Source organism: Hibiscus syriacus, unplaced genomic scaffold (assembly GCF_006381635.1).
Source record: "Hibiscus syriacus cultivar Baekdansim isolate YM2019G1 unplaced genomic scaffold, ASM638163v2 tig00112114_pilon, whole genome shotgun sequence".
Classification (NCBI taxonomy): domain Eukaryota; kingdom Viridiplantae; phylum Streptophyta; class Magnoliopsida; order Malvales; family Malvaceae; genus Hibiscus; species Hibiscus syriacus.
The window spans coordinates 935,129-953,098 of NW_024063255.1; the positions used below are offsets into that span (position 1 = coordinate 935,129).

General features: G+C 36.7%; 3 protein-coding genes and 1 pseudogene across 3 annotated transcripts; 2 read left to right on the plus strand and 2 right to left on the minus strand.

The window, feature by feature from the left end:
- Positions 1 to 917: 917 nt before the first annotated feature.
- Positions 918 to 4,493, plus strand: LOC120174702 (amino acid transporter AVT1C-like). Its single transcript, XM_039181470.1, has 13 exons — positions 918 to 1,008; positions 1,113 to 1,318; positions 1,501 to 1,835; positions 1,918 to 2,132; positions 2,267 to 2,290; positions 2,649 to 2,829; positions 2,905 to 3,124; positions 3,271 to 3,406; positions 3,593 to 3,612; positions 3,749 to 3,894; positions 4,002 to 4,045; positions 4,153 to 4,215; positions 4,303 to 4,493. Exons 2-13 carry the CDS (start codon positions 1,137 to 1,139, stop codon positions 4,405 to 4,407), a joined length of 1,671 nt encoding a protein of 556 aa, XP_039037401.1. The 5' UTR covers positions 918 to 1,008; positions 1,113 to 1,136; the 3' UTR covers positions 4,408 to 4,493.
- Positions 4,435 to 6,997, minus strand: LOC120174700 (serine/threonine-protein kinase PCRK1-like). Its single transcript, XM_039181468.1, has 5 exons — positions 6,893 to 6,997; positions 6,176 to 6,607; positions 5,417 to 5,677; positions 5,162 to 5,284; positions 4,435 to 5,038 (listed from the first exon to the last, which is right to left on the minus strand). The coding sequence occupies exons 2-5, from the start codon at positions 6,566 to 6,568 to the stop codon at positions 4,520 to 4,522; spliced, it is 1,296 nt and encodes a 431-aa protein (XP_039037399.1). The 5' UTR covers positions 6,569 to 6,607; positions 6,893 to 6,997; the 3' UTR covers positions 4,435 to 4,519.
- Positions 6,998 to 10,601: 3,604 nt separating this feature from the next.
- On the plus strand, positions 10,602 to 13,874 carry LOC120174721 (ATPase GET3B-like). The gene is made up of 11 exons (XM_039181490.1): positions 10,602 to 10,825; positions 11,278 to 11,489; positions 11,580 to 11,642; positions 11,821 to 11,931; positions 12,349 to 12,423; positions 12,511 to 12,579; positions 12,667 to 12,732; positions 13,108 to 13,182; positions 13,266 to 13,364; positions 13,496 to 13,630; positions 13,735 to 13,874. The coding sequence occupies exons 1-11, from the start codon at positions 10,660 to 10,662 to the stop codon at positions 13,870 to 13,872; spliced, it is 1,209 nt and encodes a 402-aa protein (XP_039037421.1). The 5' UTR covers positions 10,602 to 10,659; the 3' UTR covers positions 13,873 to 13,874.
- A 224-nt stretch (positions 13,875 to 14,098) lies between these two features.
- LOC120174663 lies at positions 14,099 to 17,639 on the minus strand (annotated as a pseudogene).
- Between the last annotated feature and the right edge of the window lie 331 nt (positions 17,640 to 17,970).

Consider the following 17,970-nt stretch of genomic DNA (forward strand, 5'->3'; position numbering starts at 1 on the left):
CATTTTACTTGAAATTGAAATTTGAATATTTTGTGTAATTTATTATATATAACCAAAATAAATTTATCATAATGATTTAATTATTAAGTATAAATTCATTATCTAATATAAATTAAAGTAATTAATAAAACATTTTTTAAAGATTTAATTGTTAAAAAGATAAGAAGCCAAGTTGGCAACAACATTTTTTTAATTTCCAAAAAAAAATGTAAGAGGAAGAGGACTTTACTCAAAGTACAATGAAATTCATAGATTTTAAATATTATATTAGATGAAAATTGAAACTAATTAACTAAGAAAATACAATATAATTTAAAAAATCCACATAAGATATTATTAATAATACAAAAAAAATTCAAATAAAATTTAGATAATAAAAAAATTGATTTGACTTAAAATATTTAAATCATAAATAATCATAAATTAATGTAAAAAATGTCTATATATATCACTCAGTTTAAGTCCTAACAGACAATATCTCTCTATTTCTATCCTTTTTTTTTTCTGTGGTTGATTTTCTACATATTTGTTCTGTTTATTGATTCAGATCTTCATCTCCAGGAAAGAACTCAAATCATTTTCTGTATCAGATGTTAAGAAAAAGGTTTATTTTTATGATTCTAATGTGTGTGTGTGTGTGTGTGTATATATATATATATAAATGGGTTATGATTCTGATGTTAAGACATGTTTTTCAAGATGGTCAATGGTTTCTGTTTAATTTAACCCAGAAAAATTTTCAGGGAAAAGTTTGGTTTTTAGACTACTCTTGTTCAATGCACTCGATGTTTGTTTGGTTGCCGAGAAAACCAAAGAAATCATTTTTGAAAACTTCAAATTCAATCCCCTACAAATATGGCATGCCTTTACATTGGAATATTCAATTTTTGTCCATCAAATTTACTCATTCCTACACGTTATCTTATCCAATTTATTGACATTTTTAGGTGAAAACTACTTGCCATACCAATCCATATCAAAGAGAAGAATTAATTACTTCCATTTAAGGTATGGTTGATGTCCTTATATTTTCCGATTTTAGACGCGTAATAACATCCATTACATTCGTAATCAGCAACTGCAAATGTGTTGAGATCATAAAGATTGTGCAGGAGATTGAGGGTACGTAGACGATAATGAAGAACTCGGTTTCGGATCAGAGTTTCTACATCGAAAGCGAAGATGAAGAAGAAGAAGTGGAGAAATTCAACAGACATGAAGATGATGGACATGACATTTATACTTATTTTTCTTCAGCTGAAAATCTGCAACAAAGCAAACCCAGTTCTCTGGCCACTCAATGGCCTCAAAGTTACAGGTGACACATTCGAACATAAGTAAATGGAACATCTTTATGTGAAAATTTTCAAAAAATTAAGCATATTCTTATCGAACATGTACTCGTATCTGACACTGTAAATACTAATGTCAGAGAATGATTATCCGGCACATAGAATTCGAAATGCTTATAACTTTATGTTGATTTTCCTTTCTTTTCAGGCAGTCTATTGATTTGTATAGTAATGTACCTTCTCCGACCATCGGGTTCTTGGGTACTCCTACAGTGTCGAGACTGGGGAGCTCGTTTCTATTGTCATCGTTAACCCGGAGATTTACACCAGAAATACAACACACACCGGTGAGGAAACCATTGCTACCGCCATCGGTAGATGATGAAATACAGCCGGATAAACGTAGTACGCACTCTTTGGTGACTCCAGCGCCGCCATCAAGGAAAACATCCGTGAGATTCGATGACAAAGTGTACGAGGTCGACCATGCGCATGGAATTCCCCTTGGTCGCCAGAGTACCTATGGTCAAGCAGTGATGAATGGTTAGTTTGAATTTGATTTGTTCGGTCGAATTTTACAAGAAACATTTGTTAAAAACCAGCTAAAATTCTACATTTTGTGTAGGGATCAATGTGCTATGTGGAGTTGGAATCCTTTCCACCCCATATGCAGCCAAAGAAGGAGGATGGTTAGGGCTTATAATATTATTAACATTTGCATTGCTTTCTTATTACACTGGCCTGCTTCTGCGCCAATGTCTGGATAGCTCACCCGAGCTCGAAACTTACCCGGATATCGGTCAAGCTGCATTTGGTGCTGCCGGTAGAATCACCCTTTCCGTAAGTCATAATCTCTATATTGTTCCGATTCTTCATTTTTCTCGAAATACTCTGTTTGAACCTGTATCCAATACATAACTTGACATATGCCACTGATTTTAAATTTGCTCTTGCTTCTTCTTCTGTGGGTGCAGATAATTTTGTATGTGGAGCTATATGTAAGTGCAGATAATTTTGTATTGTTACACTGTTAACATGAGAAAATAAGCATTGTACGCATGCATGCATGTGATAGATAGATAGATAGTATGTATGTATGTATTGTTACACTGATAACATGAGAAAATAAGCATTGTACGCATGCATGCATGCATGCAAGCTTGCATGCAAGCTTGCATGTGATAGATATTCTTTTGAACATTGATTCTCATCTACACCTGTGTATTGTTACACTGTTAACATGAGAAATTAAGCATTGTACACATGCATGCATGCAAGCTTGAATGTGATAGATATTCTTTTGAACATTGATTCTCATCTACACCTATGAGTTTACTCTTACAATCTTCAATGTAGGCTTCTTGTGTTGACTATATAATTCTAGAGGGTGATAACTTATCATCCTTATTCCCGAATGCGCATCTTAGTTGGGGCGGATTCGAGTTGAGCTCGCATCGTTTCTTCTGTTTGATAACGACCCTCGCTGTTCTTCCCACTGTTTGGCTTAGAGACCTCAGTGTCCTTAGTTACATCTCAGGTAATAAAACAAGCTGTTCTATTTTCGTGACGTAATTTGAGGTTGTCCAAGTGCAATCTTTGTCTGTTTTTACAGCTGGTGGAGTTGTTGCATCATTGTTGGTGGTACTTTGCTTGTTTTGGGTTGGCTTGGTAGATCAAGTTGGGTTTCACAACAAAGGGACACCATTGAATTTTGCTACTCTTCCGGTCGCTGTCGGGCTCTACGGTTTCTGCTATTCGGGACATGCCGTTTTCCCTAATATATACACTTCGATGGCAGAACAGGCTCAATTCTCTTCAGTACTCTTATCATGGTAAACTAAAGCTCATCAAATCTATTTGTGGTGTTACTCCTTTTCGGATTCTTTTTGCTGGTTCACAATCGCACTCGGAAGATTGATCGTGCAATGTGTTGCATTGTATCTAATATTGTCATCTTTGGTTCTAATTCTCCTTGCAGTTTCGGAATCTGTACTCTGTTGTATGCTGGAACTGCAATTGTGGGGTACAAAATGTTCGGGGAAGCAGCGGAATCACAGTTTACACTTAACATGCCTAAAGATCTGATCGCGTCAAAGATTGCTGTTTGGGCGACGGTGCGCTGTTCTATACTTCATTACAAATATGTCGGACATAAGTACTTTAAAAAATGAATAGTCAGAGTAACATAGTCGAATATCGATCATTACCTTTTTCAAATAGCGTTTGATGACTTCTGTATTTAGTAAGTAATATCCATATGTGAAACTAAATATATACTCAACTTTTTTATTCTTTTGCAGATTGTCAACCCATTTACCAAATATCCTTTTTCTTCATATCTATATTACTCGAACTCGAGTTTTATATCTATGTTAGTCGAACTCGAGTGTAAGTATGAGATACTGAGATATATTTAGATATATATATTATGCATGTAAGCCTTAATCAGACCAAACATATGCATTAACCTTGTCTCCAGTGGCAATGAGTCTCGAGGAATTGTTACCATCACGGTTTCGTAAGTCTCACTTCTACCCTATTGTGATCCGAACACTACTGGTGATATCGACCTTGCTCGTCGGTCTCAGTGTTCCCTTCTTCGGTAAGCACCTTTTCATCTTACCTTTCATGTTCAAAGAACGTAAACCCCTCGGAAATTCACTGAAATTTCCAGGTTATCATCGGAGGATTTTTCTTCTTTTGTTGCAGGCTTGGTATTGTCACTAATAGGGTCGTTACTCACAATGCTTGTCGTAAGTTATCGTTCTGCCATTGTTAATCATGGATGTTCCTTGGCTGAAATAAATATAGAACTTAAAGACTGATGTCCATTTTTTCTGATAATTTACTTCCATTGCAGGCCTTGATACTTCCTCCTGCTTGTTATCTAAGCATACTGAGGGGTAAAGTAAGCCGCATTCAGGTACGATGATACAAGTTTCAGACATGGTATTTATCGAACATGAATACGAAACTTTATATTGCTGATAATCTTTCCATTTTATTGCAGGCTGCAGTTTGTATTATAATTATTGCAGTGGGAGTTGTTTCATCAGTCATTGGAACATACTCGGCGCTCACCAAGATTATTGAGAATTTAAGAAATGTAGTTTAAATTTCTACATTTTTGAACTGGTTTTTATATATGAAACTTCCTACAAAAACCTTTACAATTATTTTTACATGAACATATGAATGTCGACAAAATTCAAACTAAATAGTGTAGCTTATGTAGTTCTCATGATCTTCGGCCTCCATGTTCGCCAAACCGAAAACACTTTGTCCCCGGTTATCAGATCAATGAACCTTCTTCTCAAGCGCTCTCGTTTTGATGGTTCAGAAGCATGTTTCTGAATTGAACTCTTTGTAGTGGGCTGAGGGCTTACCATATCTTCAGTTTCCATAATTTCACTTACCATCTGTAGAACTTCGCTCATTTTCGGGCGTTGTTTCGCCTGCCGAGCCAAGCATTTGTTGGCTACCATTGCGAGTTTACGAGCGGACTTGAGGGAATACTTGCCTTCAAGCCTCGGATCCAAGATCAGCACGAACCTCTTCTTATCAGATAGGTGTGGCCTCACCCATTCCAAGAGCTTTTGTTCATCCTTGGGGCGGTTACGATCCAATGGAAGCCTACCAGTTATGAGCTCATAAAGGAAAACTCCATAGCTCCATACATCACTTTTCGCCGTGAGGCGGCCAGTTTGAATGTATTCAGGAGCTGCATATCCAATGGTTCCAACAACCTGCACAAAACCAGGACAAATCGGTACCTCTATTTCCATAAAACAAACATGCTTACGAATATTCTGCAGAATTAATATCAAAGAGAATACCAAATCCAAGAGTTCAAGGCAATTTGAACCTACCGCAGTCGAAACATGGCTTAATCCATCTGAAGGCCCCAGTCTGGCTAACCCGAAATCCGAGAGCTTTGCATTCCATTGCTCATCCAAGAGTATGTTTGAAGACTTGAAATCTCTGAAAATAATCTGTAGCAACCATAAACCGAAAATTCTTTAGGCTAGAAGTAATAATGAGGTGACTTTTGGTTTCGATTACAAAATGAAGCACCCTAGTTATCAATTTCCGTAATGATATATCTACTGAGAAGTAAAACAAACCTGAAAATCCATTCCTTCGTGGAGGTACGACAAGCCTCGTGCAGCATCCTGAGCGATTTTCATTCTTGTGGCCCAAGGAAGAGTCGTATGGAACCGGCTCGACAAGTGATCCTGCACGCTCCGGTTTGGCATGTATTCATATATCAGTAGCCTCTGTATGCCTCTTTCATCATCCTCAGCGCAGTAACCCAACAATTTGACAAGATTTTGGTGTTCAACAACCCCTAAAACATTAACTTCAGTCACCCATTCTTTGTGCCCCTGTAAAAGAACATTTTGTAGGAACTAATTCTCACCGAAAAAGTAAAAAAAGGGCACCGGTACTGCTGCACTAGTACATCAAGGACTTTGAACATGGTAAAATGCTTCATGGTGTCAGCAAGCGAATACCTAAATTATATTACTTATCGGGTATCAAAGAGGGTTTTCGGGCTATGTCGTATAGAAGGATGTGCTTAAAGGAGATAACCGGGCATTCATAGAGTATATCATACAGTTCGGCTAAATGAAACTAAGCATATTTCCTTAGAATAACAGCATTATATTATCTTCATTCATGTAAACAATGATCTTAAGAAACCTATGAAGTATTGCAATTCGGTATGTAGATCGAACTATCGATTACCCCCTCCATGTAATAACTTTATCGGATCAAAAGGGGCTCCTGGGAGAAAGTTCAATAAAGCATAGATATGATGCCCAAATTGCTAATTTACTCACAAACTCGAGAACATTGTGTTAGAGAAGCAGAAAGTTCACCTGCAATCCTCTTCTGCTGAGTTGTTTAACAGCAATTTCGAGCTTCTTGGTGGAAGCTTCGGTGCTTCTGATTACACCTCGATACACACAACCGAATCCGCCTTCTCCGATCATCAAGGACCGACTGAAGTTCTTCGTTGCAGCCTTCAACTCCAAGAATGTGAACTCCCTGAGATTACTTTGTCTTTGAGACAAAGCAGCAAACGAGTTCTTCACGGTCGAAGATCCAGTGCTGCTAATATCAGAGACATTCTGAGAATTTAACTCAGACCCTGATCTCCTCATTTCAAGATCAGTCGACATCGAAACCGATTCGGAGGATCGAACCGAAATAGACTTTGTAGTTTTCGGTTCATCATTCTTCTCTTTACCAGAGAAATGAAAACACTTCATTGCCCCCTCCCCCTCAATCAAACAAACAAACAAACCTCACTGCATATCAACACAAACAAAACAACATGATCAACTCAAACAACGGCTAAACTACAAAGAATTCATCTATTGACGAAACTATCAAAACCCAGATTTTTTTGTTTCTTCAACAATGTGAAATCCATAACCATATCATGTTATAAGTCGAAGGAAATCTTTATCAAACCACCAAGAAACATTGACAAAGATGTGAACTTTCAACAACATTTTCGAGCTGTGAAAGACCAAAGCAGCATAAATTCAAACACTTTTCGTACAGAAATGAAACAATTTCAATGAACTGACCTTTTCTATTGATGTTTTTGTTTCCAACACACACACAACAAGACAGAGCTAGAATTTAGAGGCTGATCATATAAAAGAGAAACCCAGAAAGGGAAATGGAGACGAGCTCTCCATGATGTAAAACAAATAACAAGTCAACGCAATGCAAATGAATTGTAGCTCAACTACCAAGAATCCCATTTGACAGAACAAAAGGCTTTGATTGAGTAAACAACAAAAATCCAAAAAAATAATTGAGAAATTAGAGAATTAATTTGTGGGATTTGGGTGTCGTTTTCTTCGATAGAAAGGGTTTTAAAGGTGAAAAAAATCACGGAGAACAAGTCATTGGTGTATCACATCTGTCAATTTTTTGCGTAAATTACATAAATGGTCCTCAGACTATATACAATAAAATCTCTTAACTATTAAAATTTACAAAATAATCTCCCAATTATATGGCGTTATTTTGTTGAGTCCATCTACTATTAAAAATTAAAAAATAGTCACCTTTCTAGTCATTATATTCTAAACTCGTCATTTACCATTAAAAATTTAACGGTCATTTGATCTAAACGTTAACATGTTGATTGAGATATGATAGTCGTTTGAGATTATGAGATCAGATTTTATCAGATCTCAATCAACAGGTTAATATCCAGCTTAGCCTATCGTCAATTTTTAACCAAAAAACGAGTTTGGAACATATGAATAGTCGAACGATCATTTTGTAACCTTTTAATAATTGAGGAATTCAACAAAACAAAGTCTTATAGTCGATAGCATACCATCTGTGTACTTTATCCTATTTTTTTAAAAAAATATAAGTATTTAAAGGTGGTCGGCAGTTGGAAGAAACCATTGACGTAATAATGGGTTTGATTTCATTAACGTATAGATGAATTTTCAGAATTATAATATTTGAGATTAATTTTTGGATTTAGAGTTTTTTATTTTGTAAGAAAACAAGTATAAAGATGTAAATTGTAATAAAAATTTATAAAATTAATTTTTGAGAATTAGAATTTATATTGATATCAGAAAATAATTATAGTCTATTTTCATCTTCTTTAAAATTTTATATTTTTTTAAAAAGAATAAAGAAAGAACGAAAAAAATGAGGTAGGAAAGAAGATAAATAAATGTCATGTATCAAATTTTCATTAAGTGATAGAATTCTTAACGGATATAACAGACTTATTTTCACATGATTTTGAAATGTAATATTATACACGTGCTTTAACTAAAATTTTGAAAATAAACACGTACTTATTTTACAATCAGACTAAAATCTTATAGAAATTCTTAAAGAAATTATATAATTAGTTGATATGCATGCATTGATGACCATGTCATGTTGTACCCTCTTGTCTTATTGCCTTCAATTTTGATTTGGACAACACATCCATGGAAGTCACTTTTTAGTTGGTATTTTAAAACATGTATTTTTTTTTTTACTTTTGGCACATTTTGATTCGTCTCTATCCGTTGACAGTCGTTTGATCGTTTTTTTTTGTTTAACTTTTTTAAGGTTGTATTTGACTTCACTTCAACTGATCAATATGACGTTTATTTATTATCCTGTTGATCTGTCCTATTTTGGATCCTCGAACGAATTTAGATACGTGGCTTATGTTCGGAGATAGTATTCTCATGACGCTCAACTCTTATATACGATTTATGATGGTCTTTCAGTAGTTTGAACCCCTGTTGTGGTTCGTTTGTTGATGCAGTTATATATATTCGCATCTTTATTTTGTTCGAGTTTTTTTAGAAGTATTTTTAACATTTTATTTGAATGATTATTATATGATCTTAAGTTAAGTGATTAGTTTTGTGTTAATGATTATTAGAAATGTCATAGTTATGCGTGAAGTTTGTAGTTGTAATTTTAGATTTTTCTTATTTAATAAAACTTTTTAGCGTCTCTCCTTGACAGTTTTTCTGTACTTTTTGTGCATGGTTCGGCCAAAAGAGCTTCCTGTTAGGTGGATGCTTCACAATGGCTACCCGGATCAGCAGCAAACTGCTGCTCGGATTGCTACACCCTCATGCTGGATTAGAGGAAAGATGTTTTGCTGGAGAGTTATGGCAAGATGTGTCGAGATACGCCACAATCTCCTAAAGTTTAAGGACTTATAGGCGGAGAACTCCGAGTGACTATACTCTGGCAATACAGATACTGTGTAACCGGTATAGGCTATGCATTTGCATTCTTCTTTCAACCTGGTAAGCAATGTTTAAACCATATTGAGTGCGAAAATAGTGTCTTTTACCGGTTTATAGTGTTGTTTACCTTTCCGTCGATGTGTACTGTTTCTTGTAGTAGTCGGTTCTTGTTCCGGTTGTTTCTACTCTCATAGCCATTAGAACACAAGGTAATGAAGTTCTGAAAAAGATGTCTAATTTGTGCTATTCCAAGTGGGCTTTGGGAGAATCCAATGCCGAAAGGTATGTCCTATTGACCCTTTCCTACAGATAGGTTTCCATAATAAATGAATGAATTCGAGGTTTCTCCAGATACGGCCATGGATCATTCGGAATCCGTGGTTCGGATTTAACGAGAAAACCTCTATTCATGTTGTTTCAAGCTCAGGGGAACTTATCATGGGAGCTTAGAAAGCCTGAATGAGACCATAGGTTCCTCGAGGCACAACCATAGTACATGTATCCTGCTAGATGTTGCTTTCGTTTCAAGTTTCTTCGAATTTCTTTGCTATGAAAATCTCATTTATTGAAAGAATCATGTTACGTCTCAGGTACTATGGAGTGTGGTTAATTACTCGTTGTGGATCTCTTCTGAAAAGTGGTTACAGTCTAGATGAATGGACTCTCTGTATAGTCATCCTCATTCTCACTGGCGTAATCAGCCGTTCAATCGTATATTTTGGTATGATTACAATTCAGAAGTGAAAAATATGTGTCCGCTCTTACATTTGATCGCATTCGATTTCCGTCCTAACGGCTCGTGGCAGCATCAACATTCAGCAACACAAACATCATCGGAGCGATGATCGCAGCCTATCGGAAAATGGTGCTGTATCTTTTCTGGTACATCTCGGATTAATTAGGCTATAGTTATACTACCTTATCTCCCATTACATTTGTACATCAGGAAATGAGGTTTCTTTGGTTAGTTATATTTGATAATCCATTTCGATGCATATGATTACCGTAAAGATACCATTTCTTATTCTATATAATCTTTTTTCTTCGTGTTGTTGAATATTTTATTCGTGCACATTTTCTCTTTATTTTCTCAATTTATAGTGAGTTATGAAAAAAATTCAAACACGTTAAATCTTTTTACGATTTAATCATAAAATTTCATAAAGAATTCAATAGATTAAAACCCTAAAATTTATGTTAAAAAGGAAAAACTCTAAAATAATTTTTTAAAAAAAATATAAGAAACCTCAAACGCACCACAATTCGTATAAAACTCTTCTTAAAACTTAGAAACATATTTATAATTGTAAAATATGCTCGAAAGTCTAGAACAAATCTACATCTTTTCTCTCAAATGCTTTCTTCATCAAACATATCATGCCACGAGCTTTTCGGACAGGATAAAAACAGAATTCGAACCACAATCTCGTAATACCTTGTGTTGACCCGCCAACCCGCCCGTTGCAGTGACCCGTACCCGAAAAGGGCAAATGATTGATGAATCGGGTCACATCTTGATTACAGCAATATTCTATCCAAGTGTTCAATTTTGCTACTACGAAAGAAAAACAACTGTTGAGAAGAGGCAGAAAAAAGGAAAGCAGAGAGGGAAAGAAAGAATGGCGAAAACGGCTGCTTGGAATGCTTCGTTCACATCATATTCTTTGTCTTTCAACAAGGTTTTGTCTCCTACAAATCCCATGGCAACACTTGGATTTTCGGCTTCTTCGTCAGCTTTTCCTTCACTTTCCACCAAACCAAAACGACCCAACAACAATTTTCAAGGTGCTTCCTTTACTTTGTTTTACTCCTTTTCGTGACTGTATCTTTCTTGGGTATCACTTTGTTTCATGCTGTAATCTAGAGAATTTTGTTCAATTGAGTAATGGTGGGTTTTGCAATTGTGGCGAAAAGTGATGGTTTATTGGAGCTGAACTGAGATTTTTCATTATTAATGGAGTAATAATAGGTTATGTAATTGTGATAATTGAAGTATTTGTTATGTCATGATGCTTTGTGTTTTATATGGAAGTGCGATTTTATGTTAGGGGCGATAACGGATCATCAAATATATATATATATAAAGAACAAATATAAATTACATGAGAATTTGAAATTTTCAGGGCGACTGGAGTTCCCCTCAGTTTTGTGATAATGAGTAGTTCATGCCATTGTTGTACTTTCCTTAAAAAAAACATATTCGAGCTGGATGTTTCATTTGTATATTTGGTTGGCAGTGAGATCGGTGGCTGCTTCTGCTGAAGATGTTGCGAGATTCGATGAAATGGTTTCCGGGACGGAACGGAAGTACTACATGCTAGGCGGCAAGGGAGGTGTAGGAAAGACGAGCTGCGCCGCTTCATTAGCTGTAAAATTCGCAAACAATGGCCATCCCACTCTGGTTGTCTCAACAGATCCAGCTCATTCGTTGTCCGATTCTTTCGCGCAGGTTTTGATCCACTCCCTCATTTTTTCCAACACTTATCTCCCTGCATTTATCTTTTCTTTGGCTCAATCTATGAGTTCATTTTTTATCTAGGATTTGACTGGAGGGATGCTAGTACCAGTTGAAGGACCTGACTTTCCCTTGTTTGCTCTTGAGGTATATGGAATAAGCCCCTAATCTGGTTTCCTTAGTTTTTCTTGAACGATTCATTTCTGGTTGCTGGACATCGTTGTTAAGATCATGTATTCTGTTATAGATAACTATCTTCTAGTTATGGTTTTCATGATTACTTTTTCCGCATACTCGGTAAGTTAAATTCATATCTTTAACACAGATAAACCCGGAAAAGACTAGGGAAGAATTTCGAGATGCAGCAAAGAACAATGGTGGAACTGGGGTCAAAGATTTTATGGATGGAATGGGCCTCGGGATGCTCGCAGAACAGGTGAAGCTTTATTTCTATGTTTGAACATAGTAACTTAAGATACTAATGTAGTACTTTGCTCAAATTTGCACCAAGTAATGCCATGGAAGGTCGCTCAATTGTTGCATTTTGGCCACTATTTTCTTGTTATAAGCAAAGTTTCTTCCATATGAACCCCAAAACTTTTATTCGGTTGGAGCTGCATTCTTTGCATGCTTAATGCCTCTCTCAATTGCATTCTTTATGCAAGACGGCATATGTTTATGCATACAGTTACTCACAAAACTGCAGTAAAATGGCAAGTTTAAGATGCTAAACCATGAAGAAATCCGAAAATCTTGCCACATGAATTTCCCATTGTATTCGAGGAGTTCTTTTGCATTTTCGTAACTCTAAAACCATGATTTCTGCTTCTGGTGCTTCTTTTTACTTATGTAGTTAGGAGAGTTGAAATTGGGAGAACTACTGGACACGCCACCTCCCGGTTTGGACGAAGCGATAGCAATTTCAAAGGTATGTTATGTGCTCTGCTTATTTTTGTGTTTTAACGCCACTTACATACCATTGAGCTCTATACCGACTGTTGAAGCTCTTTGCTAGGTGATGCAATTTCTTGAATCACCACAGTACAGTATGTTTACTCGAATAGTTTTTGACACTGCACCAACGGTGAGTTAGGGTATCTTCTTTCTATTCTGCTGCACATAATGTTTGAAGTCGTCCTAATAAACTCTAATTGATGAGAGTTCTTTTCAGGGACATACGTTGCGACTTTTGTCTTTGCCAGACTTCTTGGATGCATCTATAGGCAAGATATTGAAGGTTGAAATGCCAACTTGAATTATAAAGACGTGTAGATGATTCATTCCCCCTTCGTAATTTTAATTTTTCTGCCCCTTTTTCAAGACATGTTATAGATATCATAGCTAAGGATGAACCATGAAGTGACAAAATGAGTGATTTGTGCAACATTTTTTCATTCACCTGGTTCTAGTGTTCCATTCATATTTGTTGATTTCGTTACTGGAAATGTGCTTGAATCGAATATCGAAAACCTGGAGGGAAAATGTCGTAAACATCTGTGTGAATAGCTGCATTAGTCAAATCAAAAGTTTGGGAGTCCGGAACTGTTGCTGTATCCATTTGATAGTATAATCTTTTTTTGCTATGATTTCTCACTGCCATTCGCTTGTACAGCTTAGACAGAAGATAGCTTCGGCCACCTCGGCGATTAAATCTGCTTTCGGACAAGGAGAAACCCCTCAAAACGCTGTAAGCCTGATATAGATGAGAATTGGCATCATCATCTTCTTAGTCGTCATCTTATTATTATTGTTATTGTGTTATTTGCTTAGGCTGACAAGTTGGAGCGACTAAGGGAGAGGATGGTGAAAGTGAGAGACCTTTTCCGTGACACGGATTCTACCGAGTTTGTCATCGTCACAATCCCCACGGTAATGCCCTTTAGAATTATATTCCAGTGGTCAATTTCAGTATTGAGCCAGTTTAGCATTGTTTACATGGATTCTTCGGCTATTGTTTATTCCTTCCAACAGATTGCTTGCATTACGCTTTCTTTTCCTAGGTAATGGCAATCAGCGAGTCGTCTAGGTTGCATGCCTCCTTGAAGAAGGAGAACGTTCCGGTGCGGAGACTAATCGTTAATCAGATTCTTCCTCCATCTGCTTCCGACTGCAAGTTTTGTGCAGTGAAACGCAAGGTATTAAGCGGTTTACTTTCATAGAAAGATTATAAGCTCTCAAATATATCGGGGGGATGAATGGTGGTAGAATAAAGTTACTCTTTGTTGATTGAATATTCCAGGATCAGATGCGCGCTATCGATATGATCCGTAACGATCCCGAGCTATCGAGTTTGAAGTTAATCCAATCACCCCTGGTTGACATGGAGATTAGAGGTGTTCCAGCACTTAAATTTATGGGGGACATAATATGGAAATAAGCGCTTAAATTGTCATTTTACTTTAACATAATTTTTATTATTATATAAAATTTTAAAATTCAATAGATAAAAATAAATGTTGAATTATCTTTCATATTAATTTTGAATTGCACACTCGTTAAACAACTATACTTATATATCAGCACAAATTAAACAACTTATAAAACAGTTTGAAGTCTGAGTTTGTTGTAGTTTTCAAACTTTGAAGAAAAATAAAATAACCTTTTCTTTAGCAAATGGGCAAAGGAGCACCATTCCAGTCTTTCAAGCAATCCAACAATGGTTCAATCAACTTCCCTTCACACATTGCTGAGAAAACCTTGTCATATTCTTCTCCCGGTGAAATCGACTTCTCCCCCGTCAACAAATTAGTCCCCAGAACTCCCCTCACAAACTTGTACAACGGGTACGACCTGCATTCCTCGATCTTGTTCCGGATAGCCGGGTTCCCGTTTTCGAATTCGGTCCTAGCTTTCTCGACTTCTTTGGGCAGATTTGTTTTCAGCTCTTCTTCGAATGCACTGATCTTTTGGAAGATCGAAGTGGTTGAGTCATGTTCTCGCCATTCATCAGTGCATGGTCTACTAGTACTTGTCTCAGCTTTTGAATTAATGGGTAACTTGGACTGCGCGATCAATGACTTGCAGAAGGTCCTTTTCGCAGAATCTCGACGGGTGAAGTTCTCCATTGGATCCCATTGTTAGGACTCTTTTAGCCACTTGGCTAACTGTGTTCTTCACGGTGTTCTTCAAATTCTCTTCCAAATGCCTCAAGTCGATGGCTTGGCAGAGGGCGACCAAGAAAGTCGAAGACATGAGCTTCAATATGTCGACAGCTTCGGCTGTCTTGCTAGCTGAGATTAAGCCTAAAGAGTTCACATATTGGTTATGTTGTTTGGCACTCTACACATGGTTGGTAACAAGGTTACCGAGGAACTGAAGCTCAGAACAGTACGAAGCCATCGAGATTTCAGCTCCCTTGAAACCGTAGTCCAGGCTTGGGTTCCGCCCTCCTGACAGGTTCAAAGGTAACCCATTGTTTTAGTAATCATTAACTAGCTCAGAGAATTGAGCAAACAAGAGTTTGCCAATCGCAGCAATGGCTAAACTGTTGTTGTCCATCGATACACCAATCGGGGTACCTTGGAAATTCCCTCCATGTAAGGCCTTGTCTCTCGAGACGTCAATCAAGGGATTGTCGTTGACCGAATTGATCTCTCGTTCGATCATTTTGGTCGCGAACCTGATCGTTTCAATCTGAGGGCAAAGCCATTGAGGCGACGTTCAAAGAGCGTATCGGTCTTGTTTCGGCTTCTGAAGAGGGAAAACAAGTACCGACTTGGGGAGTTCCTCTTTGAAAAGGTTTTGAAATGTGAGAAGTCGCCACTAATCATTTAAGGTGCGATTGAGACACCATGAAAATCTTTATGTTTAATCTCATCATTTGGACAATGATGAGAATAATTTCATTTGGACAATGAGAATAATATTTAAATTTTATTGAAATAAATAAGCAATTCAATCCTTCATGTTTATAATTGAATTCTGACATATTATTAAAAATTCACATAAAATAAGTATCAAGGTTTAATCTCATCATTAGGTTTTGAAAAATATGTCAAATTAAACATTGTCTTCTGGATTTTGAATTTAAAAATTCATTAATTGTTTTTATAGTTTTGAAATGAAATAATTTGATCCCTCTTAATGTTTAATCTTAGGTGAAGTATCTGAATGTTTTTTCTATATTCATGCATTATACGTAGATGAAAATAATCTCTAAATTCTGTTGAAATTAGATTCACGGGATTAAATAAATAATTTAATCTTACACGTCTTTATTGAGTTTTGATCTATTTTTAAAATGTCATATTAATTATTTTTAGGCTTAATTTAAAAAAATACAAGTGTTTAAAGTTCAAACTATACTATATACTTATTTCAAGTGTTTAAAGTATTTTTTGCTCAATGTGGCATCTAATGTTTTCAATGTCACTATTTTAAATATTTGATCCGTCGGAGCTGTTAAAAAACCATTATCTGACCAATGTTATGTTTATATATATATACATATATATTTAATTTTTAAAAAATTTAAAATTATAATTTGAAAAAAAAATCTAAATTTTATTTTAAAACCCCTAAAACACCTAATTCCATTCCCTTTGGAAGCTGCCTTCAAACACTAATGACCAATAATCACCCTTACCATTACTGTAATCTCCTAAATTTCTAAACTTAAGTCTCGTTCAGGCGATCTCGGTGATAAAGAAATTGTTGTTATTTCTTGATGTGCAAGATTTGATCACCATGAATACCAAATGTGTAAGCATTTAATGTCAAATAGTTAAGAGTTATCCTTGTAATTACCTCATATTAATAATATATTTTTTAAATCTAACCCATTTTTTAGGGGATAATCTAACTTTTAACCAATAATCAACGACTTGCAGAATGTCCTTTTCGCAGAATCTCGACGGGTGAAGTTCTCCATTGGATCCCATTGTTAGGACTCTTTTAGCCGCTTGGCTAACTGTGTTCTTCACGGTGTTCTTCAAATTCTCTTCCAAATGCCTCAAGTCGATGGCTTGGCAGAGGGCGACCAAGAAAGTCGAAGACATGAGCTTCAATATGTCGACAGCTTCGGCTGTCTTTCTAGCTGAGATTAAGCCTAAAGAGTTCACATATTGGTTATGTTGTTTGGCACTCTACACATGGTTGGTAACAAGGTTACCGAGGAACTGAAGCTCAGAACAGTACGAAGCCATCGAGATTTCAGCTCCCTTGAAACCGTAGTCCAGGCTTGGGTTCCGCCCTCCTGACAGGTTCAAAGGTAACCCATTGTTGTAGTAATCATTAACTAGCTCAGAGAATTGAGCAAACAAGAGTTTGCCAATCGCAGCAATGGCTAAACTGTTGTTGTCCATCGATACACCAATCGGGGTACCTTGGAAATTCCCTCCATGTAAGGCCTTGTCTCTCGAGACGTCAATCAAGGGATTGTCGTTGACCGAATTGATCTCTCGTTCGATCATTTTGGTCGCGAACCTGATCGTTTCAATCTGAGGGCAAAGCCATTGAGGCGACGTTCAAAGAGCGTATCGGTCTTGTTTCGGCTTCTGAAGAGGGTCCATTTCATGCAACTTTTGTGCTGCTTTAATGTAAGAGCTCCCATCCAAAATATGTTCCATGATTGCAGCTGCTTCAATTTGTCCCGGATGATGCTTCATTTTATGAGTCACATGATCTGTAAACTCAGGTTTCCCTTGCATAACCTCAGCAAAAACGGCTGACAAAACTTCAGACAGAACAGCTAACATGTTAGCCTCGTAAAGGACCAAGGAAGCTAACCCGGATCCGACCGCGGTTCTGTTAACCATAGCCAGACCCTCTTTCGGTTGCAACTCAAAGAATCCACCATCGATCCCAGCTTTGTTAAAGGCCTCAGTAGGGCTCAATGTCTCACCATTAGGTCCCAAAGCTCTAGACTTAGGCCTGCCGGTTAAAAGGCCAGCGATGTAGGAAAGTGGAACGAGGTCACCGGATGCTGTGATTGAGCCCGAGTGGCACACATGGTGTGATGTTGACGTTAAGGAGCTTAGTGATGGTTTCAAGGATCTCGAACCGAATGCCGGAATAGCCTTGCAGCAGTGTGTTGATCCGGACAAGCATGGTGGCTCTCGTCGCAGTGTGGGGCAAAGTGTGGCATGACTCGGTCCCTTGGCCGAAAACTCCAGCATTCAAGAACCTGGTCGCACCAAAATCATGTTAGCCACCTTTGTGTACAAGATGAAATTAAATGTACATGATGAAGTCTAGTTGAAAAAACAAAAACTCTAACTAAAATTAGATATAAAATAAAATCGAATTATTCCAAACCGAAATTTTAATTAAAGTAATAGACTCTAAATGGTCCTAAACATAAGTGATTGATCAATTTATTAAATGAAAATAAATACACTAAGCTGTCGTTTTAATACTGTGTACTGTTTTTAATGATTGGAGACCATGTAAGTTGTAATGAAATTTTAATATACACAATAATGTAAAAAATTAAAAAAAATTAGGGCAGGTGAGAAAAACAAAGGGTTAAGTGCAG

What these genes read in the sequence shown, in the direction of transcription:
- LOC120174702 (XM_039181470.1), top strand. Translation starts at nt 1,137, where the DNA reads ATGAAGAACTCGGTTTCGGATCAGAGTTTCTACATCGAAAGCGAAGAT. An exon ending in CCGGTAGAATCACCCTTTCC is followed by an intron (nt 2,133 to 2,266) that starts GTAAGTCATAAT and finishes CTGTGGGTGCAG; the next exon opens with ATAATTTTGTATGTGGAGCT. An exon ending in TGTCCTTAGTTACATCTCAG is followed by an intron (nt 2,830 to 2,904) that starts GTAATAAAACAA and finishes CTGTTTTTACAG; the next exon opens with CTGGTGGAGTTGTTGCATCA.
- LOC120174700 (XM_039181468.1), bottom strand. Translation starts at nt 6,568, where the DNA reads ATGAAGTGTTTTCATTTCTCTGGTAAAGAGAAGAATGATGAACCGAAA. An exon ending in ACGAAGGAATGGATTTTCAG is followed by an intron (nt 5,285 to 5,416) that starts GTTTGTTTTACT and finishes TGGTTGCTACAG; the next exon opens with ATTATTTTCAGAGATTTCAA. An exon ending in TAAGCCATGTTTCGACTGCG is followed by an intron (nt 5,039 to 5,161) that starts GTAGGTTCAAAT and finishes GGTTTTGTGCAG; the next exon opens with GTTGTTGGAACCATTGGATA.
- LOC120174721 (XM_039181490.1), top strand. Translation starts at nt 10,660, where the DNA reads ATGGCGAAAACGGCTGCTTGGAATGCTTCGTTCACATCATATTCTTTG. An exon ending in TGTCCGATTCTTTCGCGCAG is followed by an intron (nt 11,490 to 11,579) that starts GTTTTGATCCAC and finishes TTTTTTATCTAG; the next exon opens with GATTTGACTGGAGGGATGCT. An exon ending in GAGAAACCCCTCAAAACGCT is followed by an intron (nt 13,183 to 13,265) that starts GTAAGCCTGATA and finishes TTATTTGCTTAG; the next exon opens with GCTGACAAGTTGGAGCGACT.